Consider the following 11,757-nt stretch of genomic DNA (forward strand, 5'->3'; position numbering starts at 1 on the left):
GTTACTATACACCAACTGGCCTGTAGGTGACCGGAGACAGTTTTCTGTGAATATCTCGAGAACCATAGGGCCTAAGAGGTCCACCTTTTTTTTGTATGTTGGTCTTAAGGGGGCATGTCAACCCATCCCATTACCACCTTACAATAAAATAATTTATGTGTACATTTAGTGACCGTACACCAACAAGGATTCCCGGGACACTGAAAGACCGGGGTACACGAAACTTGGTGGGCATGTAACCCCACATGGATAGCATGGAACCGTCATTTTTCGTTTTGATCTGTAGCCCCCCCGCTGTACTGGACCCCCCGAAAGGAGGGTAGGGCAGACACAGTTTTCTGTGAATATCTTGAGAACCGTAGGGCCTAGGATGACCAATTTTTTCCGTATGTTTGCCTCCAGGGGTCATGTTAACCCATTCCATGTGCACACATGTGCATAAACAGATACACACGCACACACATACATTCACAGTAATCATATGTATGACACATACTCACACAGTAGACATAATGTACTCATGCATGCACATGCACAAACACACATACGCAGGCAAACACACAAGCACGCACACACACACACACACACACACACACACACACACACACACACACACACACACACACACCCACACACATAAACATAAACCTGTACACGCACACATGCACACAATTCAAGAATTTCTCAGAATTATGAACAGGCAAGATGCACATGCACAAACACACATACGCAGGCAAACACACAAGCACGCACACAGACACACACACACACACACACACACACACACACACACACACACACACCCACACACATAAACATAAACGTGTACACGCACACATGCACACAATTCAAGAATTTCTCAGAATTATGAACAGGCAAGATGGGGGTGGGGTTGTATAAAATGAATTTTACATGTGAAATCTATGAACTAATCATGTTTTGGTACTTGTTGTCTAGCAGATACCAGTGAGAATTGAGTGTGGCTAATGCAATTTAGTGAGACAGTTAGAATCATATAGGCCTTTCAGCGTGATTTATTTTTGTGGAAAAAATGTGCTGGACTGGGCGGCGTTCATATTTTACATCTAGTTTATTTATCATTTATTATTAACGTAATATTGTCTGCAACTGGTAGTAGAACCTGTACACACACACACACACACACACACACACACACACACATACATCCAGACAGATACCCATACAAAACCTGCCATGAGAGTGGTACTGTTGTTGTAGATAATGATAATGAAGATGTTTATGTTTTTCATTTTGAGTTAGAACAAACACTTACTAAAAACATACTCCTGTAATGTATTCTGTCCAGATTAAGCAGAGACTAGAGAGCCTCGGTGTCCCAGCAAACACCAACCTCATTTGGATAGATGGAGATGTCTATAATTTGACCACCAGGGGCAATCCCTAACATGCATCAAGGACTAGCTCATACCGATACATTGTATCTCACTGTGAGGAGTTGGCCTGTGTTTCTGTGTTTTCTTATTGCAAATAGCAATATCAATTCATTATAGAAGATGACTATACTAGATTAAATATTATGTTCAGATTAGTTGTATGATACGTCAAGTCATGATGGTGTAACTTTATGCCAATTTACAGTGTGTGATGACTACAACACATTGACATAACTTTGCTCAATCAAAGTAACGAGACAACAAATAACTTTTAAAGTGCAGTTATGCATGGCGCTCTGTCTGTGTTTCTGATACAAAGAAAGTAGTGGTGTTGACACATACAGTACATTAGCACTGATATTGAGTGGGGTTGAATGTTTCAATAATGAGTCATCTTTTGAGTCTTAATCCTGATTTCTAATTTCATTTATTGTTACTGTATTTTCATGTTTTGCCATGTCATTATCTTCCTGTGGAATGGAAACACAGCCTATGGCATGGATCTATGGATGTGGCCGAGATATATCCTTGGTCATGCAGATCTCAGTCATCTTTTCTGTGGATGGGGAACACTCCCAGAAACATGTGCTCAACTTAGTCAAATGAACTACTGTAGGTCAAGTATTCTGTAAATTATGTACAACTTAACCTAGTCAAAGCAACAAGAGGCCTGTTCACATACATTTTTAGAATGCTAGGGTGATATGATTGCAAGAGGTCAGCCAAGTCACATGACTGTTTACACATGTATCCAAGGTGTTCAAGATGATTTTACAGTACTAGGTTAACTAGAGACAGCAAATCATATTTATTTTGAATACCAGGAACACACAAAATCTACTCTTTAAAATACACAAATATATACTATAAATAAAATACATATGTTTTAATTCATGTCTTTGACATAAATGAATTAAAATATATTGATGCTGTATTGTTTTCTTTCACTGAGCTGTCTAAGACCATCTTGTTGCCTATTTCGTCAAGTATTCTATTGTGCATGTCATGACGAACTCTCTTAGTATTTGTGTAATTACTTAAATATATACTCCTGTAGTAGTTCAGTATGGCATAACTGGGTGACTCCCTTCAGGCGTGGCCTCAATCGGTGGGAAGTTTAAGTTGCCTTCAATGGCACTGACAATAACCAGCAGTCACCAGCAGGGGCTGCTAAAGAGCTAGGAAATAGGCACCATTATGCCTGTCATTTACAATGTGTTTGAGGGTGATAATACATCACCCTTTGCAGTTGAGAAAGTGTGATTTCTCCAGTTTCTGGCCTACACTTTATTAACTATAAACCTAATAACAAGTAAGGACTGCTTTTTTGTGTGGTCCTCCTGTAAAGTTGGTGAAATATCACTTAATTCTCTTTTGTTCTACGCCTTCAATGTACAGTATACTGTACAGTGCTGTAGCATACTATATACTACTGTTTACTATATGTATGCATACTTCTGCATCTACTATACTTCCAGTAATGAATCTATACACACATACTAATGCATCTATGCTAGACATAAATTATTTTATTAGCAATCAAATCACTCAACACCTCAATACCTATCAGCATTTATACACTCCATAAAGACCACTCTAATCAGTACTGGCCTTTAAATCATTTCAGAGGTGAGGACAAAAATATGGATCTGCCACAGGCTGCCACACTCTTAAAAAAAATGTGTTCTCCCTATCTGGACACAGAGATTAATTTAAAAAACAAGTGGTGTTGTTTTCAACACATTAAGAGTGCAGAGACTTACCTGTAAATGTTAAACTTTTTCATTCATTTGACCATTAGTGTTCATGTACTTCCTCTTTTATTTACTTTATCATTTTCTTTCATTTGCCATTTTTATAGGTGCTTTATTACATAGGTCACCTTTATCTTTAACCATCCCTTGACTTTTGTTTAATTAATCCAAAATTGTGTTTTATTTTAGTGTGTATGTTTTATTAATTGTCCTTTACTTTTATTCTACCATTTGCATGATAGTTTTATTAGTCATCTTACCTCTCACTTTTTATCAAATTCATAGATTTATTGTATTTATGATCATTTCTCAGCTGAGACCTAGGCTACTCGTTCCATTTAAACAAATTTGCTGGAAAAGCGTGAATAAATACAATTTGATTGATTTGATTAATTTATAGAATGGCTCCTTGTCATGTCGCTGACATAATAGGATTAAACCGCCAACCATTACATCCAAAAAAACAAGGGCATGGCCTCTATGCTCTTCCAGTTTGGCCATCGAAGCGCAGGTGACGGAGCCAAGGTTATGTGATCGTCGAACCACATGGCCACGCTATAGCTAACAGCTGTTATACACCACACTGCACTCCAGTATGTGACATGCCAATGCGTCATATTCACACGGTAGGTTGTAGTCTAATCAACATGAGTCTAATTGTATGGAATGTGCAGTCGCACCGGTTTGTCAACTTGGGGCGCGGAAAACAAATTGACCTATTTCTGAAACATTACGAAAGTCGACGTATTAGGAGATAAAAGAAAACAGAGGCAGGGTGAAGTTGCGTTTGTTTTGTTGTACATAACTAATATTTATAGGGAATCGTTTTTTTATTATTATTATTTAAATGTTAGCTATATTTGCATAGTCGACAAGGATCATGTTTATTTCCCCTGGTGTCCATTCAAGACAGTGGCTACGCGCGTGTCGTCTACATCGGACATCTGATAGCCTATAGTAGGCTGGAGATGAACGATAACATCTGAAAAGATAATGGGTTATAGCTCAGGTACGAAAGGCGACCCTTACTGTTATCATAGCGCAACCGCTTCACAAAGTCTGAGCTGGGTGAGTATTTCACTTAATTGATTCTCTCTCTCTCTCTCTCTCTCTCTCTCTCTCTCTCTCTCTCTCTCTCTCTCTCTCTCTATCTATCTATCTGCGTGTGTGTCATGGCAACATGATAGAGGTTTAATACACCGTAGCCTACTGCTCATGTACTTCCATATTTTTGCATGGAGCCTGACTAACGCTGAGAAGTCAATGGGTATTACTGCCTAATTGATACCAGTTAAATATCAGGCACACATCATCTATGGCTGTTGGTTACAAATTTGATACTTTGAACACTACCTATCATCCTCTGTCTGAATGGAAAATCACTTATTTGGACTGTTTGAGAATGAAATTGAAGATTGTTAAGAGAGAGAGAGAGAGAGAGAGAGCGTTTAGATCAGAGGAAAGGGAAATGGGGAAGAGAGTTGAAAAGGGAAGAGTGTCAGAGAGAAGAGAAGCTGTGAGAGCGACAGAGAGAGGAAGGGAAACACAAAAAGGAGTCAAAGCGCACCTCACATCTCAGGTACGGTGCATTTATTTTGATTTACGTTTATTTATTGAAAGCCTATTTCTTCACATGTGAGCACACCTCTCACATAGTGTTACAATTGAGCAAAGCTTAGCTGGTTGATGTAAGATGTATTCATTTCAACAGTGGAACATTTCCTATTGCACTGAACTCTATTGTTGTCTTTGTCTTATTGTAGTTTCAATTCTGTTTGACAGCTTGTACGCATGAACACTATAATCACTAGTAGGTGTGTGTCACTCTTCCCTAGGAGTTACAGCCAAGGTAGGGTAGAGCCTATCCGAATATAGGTGAAGAAAAACCCAAGTAGTTTACTGAAAATAATTTCCTCAAGTGTTCGCACAACTAGATCTCTTCAAGGTGATGTTTAACTTTAAGCCCGTAGTTTACTTTTACATGGAGTGGTGTTTGTGCTCCTGGCAAGGGAGGAGTTCAGTTTATGGAGCTTGTAATATTTGGCACCTCAGTATGTTTAAATGAGTCTAAGATTTAGTTAGTGATGCATAAGTTGAGGCACGCACACACACACACACACACACACACACACACACACACATCCATCCACACCACTTTATACATGGATACAGGTCACCATGTACCAAGGTCAAGAATCTCCGGTCATGGCCACACTCAGCAGAAATGTCAGCATGTAGCATTTTTAGTTTTGGTCACATGTTTAATGAATTGAAAAAAAATTATTTGTTTGTATAGTTTCTCCATGCCCAGGAAAGGGTTTTTGTTTCTTTGTATCTACAGCTATGTGGTATCCATAGTTTACTGCTGAATGTAGGACACTGCTGATTAGTCCTATAGCTTATGTGAACTGTACATCTGTACGGAAAGAAGGAAAGAAGCACACTGAATTATGTCCACTGTTATCTCCATTGTCAGAAAACAACATAAGTTGACATTATTATTGTATAGGCTTTTAGATATGTGAGCCTCCATGTTGCCCTCCCTCTAGGTTCCCATGAGATCGCTTACGTAATAGCATCTAATTACCAGCTTGATCTTTGACCTCTTAATTAGGTTAAGAGCCTAACTTGTGACAGGTGATACAGGTGTTTGATGTGCTCACCTGGAGCAGTTCAACTCTATGAACAAGTTGTGGGCACAACATTTGAAAGAGTCAGTTGTTGATTTGAAAGGGTCTTTTTTTTTACCGAACAGAATTAAACCAGTCAGCTGTTCAATTTGATATTATTATTATTATTATTATCATTATTATTATCATCATTATTATTAATAATATTATTTTTAATCATGCTTTTAAAAAAGTATATTTTGTCTGAGTCACAGTCTGTGCTGTTAGGCTAGTAATGGTCTGTATTGATGCTGAGGATCTCTATCTTTATGATCAAACAAGGTGTATGTGTGAGAGGAAGCCTGTTGTCATTGGATTTGCATGTGAAGTCAACACATCTCTGATGGCTTGTGCAAGCATGCTGATTTGCAAATGGTGCTTTGAGATAGTGAGTGTTATTTTAAGAAAGTTTTGGGCAAGGCGAGTTTGACTAAGTTCAATGAATTGGTTCTGCTTCCTCAAAACCAGTGACACAAATGCCAGCACACAAACCTTTAATCTGGAGATTACTAGTTGAATCATAATTCATCAAATGAAATAAATTGGCCATTACCTATCAATTAAATGATGCCTAAGTATTGTGTAAATTATTGCGGAGAAACACTTTTATGAGTCCGACCAACTCTGTGTAACACTACACGAGGCAGAGCCTACTGTGTCCGGTTTTACGCTAAACTGGTTGTTATGGATCATTTTGAATTGTGTGTGTGTGTGTGTGTGTGTGTGTGTGTGTGTGTGTCTGTATGTGTGTGATGGCAAAGTGAGATGGCAAACAGACAGTCGCCATCATAAGTCATCAGAGGACTGTGCGTGTACTGTATGTTTGTGCATTTGTGTACTGTGTGTGTGTGTGCATGCGTGTACTGTGTGTGTGTGTGTGTGTGTGCAGGTGTGTACTGTGTGTGTGTGCATGTGTGTACTGTGTGTGTGTGTGTGTGCAGGTGTGTACTGTGTGTGTGTGCATGTGTGTACTGTGTGTGTGTGCATGTGTGTACTGTGTGTGTGTGTGCATGTGCTGTGTGTGTGTACATGCGTGTACTTTGTGTGTGTGCATGTGTGTACTGTGTGTGTGCAACTGTGCATGCATGTACTGTGTGTGTGGTTAATAACCACCGGTTATCACACTCTTAAAACTAATGTATTGTCCCTACCTGGACACAGAGATGTGTTAAAAAATAATGCAAGTTGTGTTATTTTCAACACATATTGTGTAACAAATTAAAAAAGGAAACAACACAAACTGTGTTGTCCCTATCTGGACACAGAGATGTGTTAAAAACAACGCTTTGTGTTGTTTCCAACACATTCGTTTTAAAAGTGCAAAAGTAACTTCTGGGACTACGTATGTTAGGGCATGACCAGACAGTGTGCTTTGTGCACTGCGTATGCACACTGGATGACTCATCTTTTGTGTCCCTACTTCACTTCGCGTTTTAGCAGAAGGGCCCTGAGCGCATTGAATTGACAAAATGTTGAATTGACAACACCGAGCGGAACAGCGCCTCACCTTCTACAAGTGCCAAACCGCCCCCTGTCTTATCACATTCTTATCATATTTATCATTATTTGAGCCCCCAGAGTATCAAATATGACCTTCATCTCTTTGCACCTTGCTCTAATAGCTGAGCTCTAATAGTAGAGGATGGACACACCTGACCAGGTATTTAAAAGTGGACGCCTGTGACTGTAATCCACCTAAAAGCATCTCCACAGTCTCACAGACTCTCTGGGGGTGTGCTGTGGCACAACTGGCTACAGCGCCCGCACCACATTTGGGTCCAAGTGCCCACAGGGACTTACTTCCTGTCAGTGTCTTCACTGTCCTATCTAAACCTAAATATATATAAAAAAAAAAAGTAAAAGCATCTGCTTGATAAATATTTCTAAAGCACATTCTTGCATGCGTAACAGCTTGCAGAGCCGAGCAATCAATCAGAAGGCCTCCCAGGAATCTGTTCCTGTGTCTGGGCGCTGCATTACCAGCTACACTCCAAGGGCACTTGACGAGCCAGAACTGTTTGGCTGAACCTGACCGTGGTTATGCGCCTCTGTTTAGACCGACAGGCAAGAGAGGGAAATCAGGGAGACAGTCCTGAGGCTGTTTTGCATTGTAGCTGTAAGGGACACGATAAATAAACATTTTGTCCAGTGTTGAGAGTGTATCTGCGAACAGGGAATGGGTCAGTGTGGCTCTGCTTCTTAAAAAAAAAAAAAAGAAATCCAAAGAAAGCTTGTGGGATGTTCACTGAACTGTAGTCTTGTAGTTCAACAAGTGCTGCTAGTAACAGCCTAGATTATGCATTGGGCCTATATTCTGTGATAACTGTATAATCTTTCATTTCATTCATTGACTCTGTGTGTTGTGAAAATGATACCTATGATACCAATGACATGAAAAACAAATTCCTGAAATATGCTGATAGTATCATCAGCTTGTTGACATTGCTTGAAATAACAATCCCGAGTACAGTGTCTCGCCGTTGTCTGTGTTCTCATGGTAGAAATACATGGCAACTTCCTGCTGGAAGTCCACAAATTCATTCATTCTGCTTTTGTTATCATGTGGTTTCATGTCACTGATATATGTAGTGAATATGTAGGGAATGAAGCAGTTGAAGTAATGTAGTGGGTTGTTTTTATTTGTTTCCTTTGTGTTGCTGTTTGTATGCTGTTTCCCTAAAAAACTCTAACCAAGTGGCTTGTTTATTTGTTTTGAAGGGTTTGAAGTAATACGATTACGACAGGACAAGCTAAGCTAAGCTAAGCCGTGTATCATCTAAGAAGCACGCTACTCATCGGGCAAGCCAGCTGTAAGAAAAACAAGAGATCTCCACCCATTTCATCAGTGCTCTTGCTCAACAGAAGTGAAAAAGACATGTGACTGGATTTATGTTTGGATTTATTCAAACTCTACACTGAAGCCTTTTCTATTTAATTCTTATTATTTATTTTTATTTATGTAGTGAAGACGGAACAGGACAGGAACACATAGAGGCAGTAAATGTAGTAAATACAGAAAGACAAGAAGACGCAGACAGAAGAAAATCTGAATAATCAGACAGATAGACAAACAGAACACAGACAGACACTGGTGCACAGACAGAGAGAGTGAAAAAAATACAGTGCAGACCTGCCAGTGAGTCAGGCACTCAGACAGACAGAGACACAGACAGACACAGTCAGTCTGTCATAAAAACCTACTAACCTCAGTTAGTCACACAGCTGGAGACGGATTGGTTCTCACGCATTCACACATACACAGAGCAAAACACATACACTCTAGTGAGCTTACCATGCAAGGTGACCCCCAAGGCTACCTGGAGATGGCGGGAGAGGCCGTGGGGGAACTTAAGAAGCCATACAGCACCTGTGGAGACGACAGCGGCTCCAACATCAACACTATGCTGGAACTGTCAGACCTCACCGGACTCCACAGAGACTACCGCCACACACCTAGCGCCATACTGGCACACAGTGATGATGTCAGGACTCATGCTGATGATGTCAGGACTCCTAGCGATGACGTCACAGTACAGAGCCGTGACATCCGAACTAGTACAGACAGAGTAAAAGAGCACATTGACGCCGGCAGTCGGATACACCCGGGCAATTCTGAGTCTCTCAATGATGACCTTGACAGGACACGGGAGGACATCGGCAGGTCACCCACCGACGCACGCCCCTACATCGAGGTGGGCGTGGCCCGAGTGGAGCGGGCCTCAGAGCCCCTCCAGGCTCGCTGGTCTCACCGAGACACTCGACCGGACCAGCCCTCGCCCGAGGGACACCCTGCAGCGACCGGCACTGGCCCAGTAGCTCACCTTTCCTCCCCCCAGCCCTCCGCCGACCACGCGGAAACAGTCTCTGACCCAACGCAAGGCAGCAGCTCTGACCCCTGCTCGGACTCGTTAAACGACAGCACCGGGACAAATAGCAGCGGCTCTGTGGGTGAACTGACCCCCAGCACGGCCTCTTTGAAGGACAGCAGCTTGAGTGACCGCTCTGAAAACCCCACTGAGAGGTCTGTGGTGCTCTCCGACGGGAATGCCAACACCGTCTCGTCGGACAGTCACCCAGCCACAGGGGACTCCACTGCTGTCAACGCTGGCGGCGGTGGCAACAGCGAGGTGGTGGTGACCTGTGACCTGGACGAAGCGGCCGGCGACCCTCAACCGCGGAAGAGCATCAGCGAGAACATGGGCTGCTGTTGCCGGGCGGTGCAGGGGGCGTTCCTCCATTGCCAGGAGGAGACGCCTGCCATGGTGACGGGCACTGTGCTGACCATCCTCTTCTGCGTGACCATCATCATCATCATCCCCGCCACACACAGGGTGAGTCACTCTCATTCCCCTTCTCCTCCCTCTTAGTAAGCAAGAAAAGTAAGTTAAGTTTTATTATTTTATTATTTGTTTTATTATTATTTATAAAGTACATTCTCATGCACAAAGTGCAAAACAAAGCACTTTACTTGTACAAATAATACAATTAGAAAATAAAAATTCATAAATGAGTCCATTGGTTAAATTTAACTGCTGACCATGTCCATGTTCTTATCATCTTACGTACTGTATGTTCGAAGTATGTATGATTAGACTAAGGTGGTACTGACTGAAGTAGTCATGAGAACCAGTGTCCTTACAGCAATTACAGTAGAATACATGGCTTTAATTTTTGTTTTGTTTTAATCTTTGTTTCTTCTCTCCCTCTCTTCCTTTTTATCTACCCTCCCTTTCCCTTGTTTTCTGTATTTCTCCATATGTCTCTCCTCTTCCAAACCCTCCTCCTCCTCTTCTCTCTCCTCTCATCATTTCTCTTCTCATCTCCTGATCACCTCACCTGTCCACTCCTCTCCTGTTCTCCTCTCACCTGTCCACTCTGCTCCCCTCTTCATCTCATCTCACCCCTTCTTCGCCTCTACCTCACCTCCTTATCACTCCCTTCCACTCTTCCTCCCCTCTCCCCTCTTTCCCCCCTTTCCTGACCTCTCCTCCCCTCTCCCCACTTCATCTCCTCACCTCTCCTCTCCTCACCACTCTCCTCCACTCCTCCCATTTCCTCTCATTCCCTCACTCTCCCCCATCCTTCTCCTTCTCCTTTATCTCCTCTCTCCTGTCCTCTCACCTCTCCTCTCCTCACACATCTCTCTTTTTCTCCATCCCTCTCTCCTCCCCTCTCCTCTCATCACCACTCTCCTCCACTCCTCCTCCCCTCTCCTCTCCTGTATTTCCCTCTCCTCCTCCTCCTCCTCCTCTCCTGTCCTCTCTCCTTCGCTCTCCTCTCCTCTCCTCACCACTCTCCCCTCCTCCTCCTCCACCTCTCCTGTATTTCCCTCTCCTCCTCTTCCTCCTCCTCCTCCTCCTCTCCTGTCCTCTCTCAGCTGATACGGGTGCATGTGGGTGCGCTGGCGGTGGTGTGTGTGCTGCTGTGCGTGTGTGTGCTGCTGCTGGCCAGCCTGCCCTGGCAGTCAGTGGTGCGCCGCTGCGGGACCCTGCTGGCCCTGTCCGTCTGGGCCGGCCTCTACACAACCGCCATGGTCTTCACTTTCACCGGAGGGCCCGTCACCGCCTGGGAACAGGTGTGTGTGTGTGTGTGGGGGTCATATTGTGTATGGGTGTGTGTGTGTGTGTGAGTGTGTTAGAGTTTGTATGTGTGTGTATGAGTGTGTGTGTGCCAGAGTGTGTATGAGTGTGTGGGTGTGGGTGTGATGGTGAGGGAAAAAGAGAGTGTTTTATGTATTTCAGTGTGTGTTTCTGTTTGCAGAGAGATAGATAGATAGATAGATAGATATATAGATAGATAGATAGATAGACAGAGAAGACAGATTGACAGAGAAGTGAGCAAAACAGAGAGAGGGTATTAGTGTGTGTGTGCACTATGAACATCTAGTATTATCAAGTATTATTATTCTGTAGTGGCTAT

General features: G+C 42.6%; 1 protein-coding gene across 3 annotated transcripts in view; it reads left to right on the forward strand.

Moving 5' to 3' along the window:
• Window positions 1-3,899: 3,899 nt before the first annotated feature.
• The window catches only part of LOC143127317 (adenylate cyclase type 4-like), a 27,150-nt gene continuing 19,292 nt past the window's right edge, over window positions 3,900-11,757 (forward strand). For 2 of the 3 annotated variants that reach the window (XM_076288737.1, XM_076288739.1), the window contains exons 1-3: window positions 3,900-4,237; window positions 8,557-10,169; window positions 11,216-11,413. In XM_076288737.1, the coding sequence (XP_076144852.1) occupies window positions 9,132-10,169; window positions 11,216-11,413 (1,236 nt within the window). In that variant the 5' untranslated portion in view covers window positions 3,900-4,237; window positions 8,557-9,131. Of the gene's footprint in view, window positions 4,238-4,672; window positions 4,749-8,556; window positions 10,170-11,215; window positions 11,414-11,757 lie in introns of those variants that run through there. The other variant, XM_076288738.1, reaches the window with a different exon arrangement.

This window comes from Alosa pseudoharengus, unplaced genomic scaffold, assembly GCF_046254945.1.
Source record: "Alosa pseudoharengus isolate Yale_2024_CS ecotype anadromous, Long Island Sound unplaced genomic scaffold, YU_APseudo_1.1 YU_APseudo_1.1_scf_17, whole genome shotgun sequence".
Taxonomy (NCBI): domain Eukaryota; kingdom Metazoa; phylum Chordata; class Actinopteri; order Clupeiformes; family Clupeidae; genus Alosa; species Alosa pseudoharengus.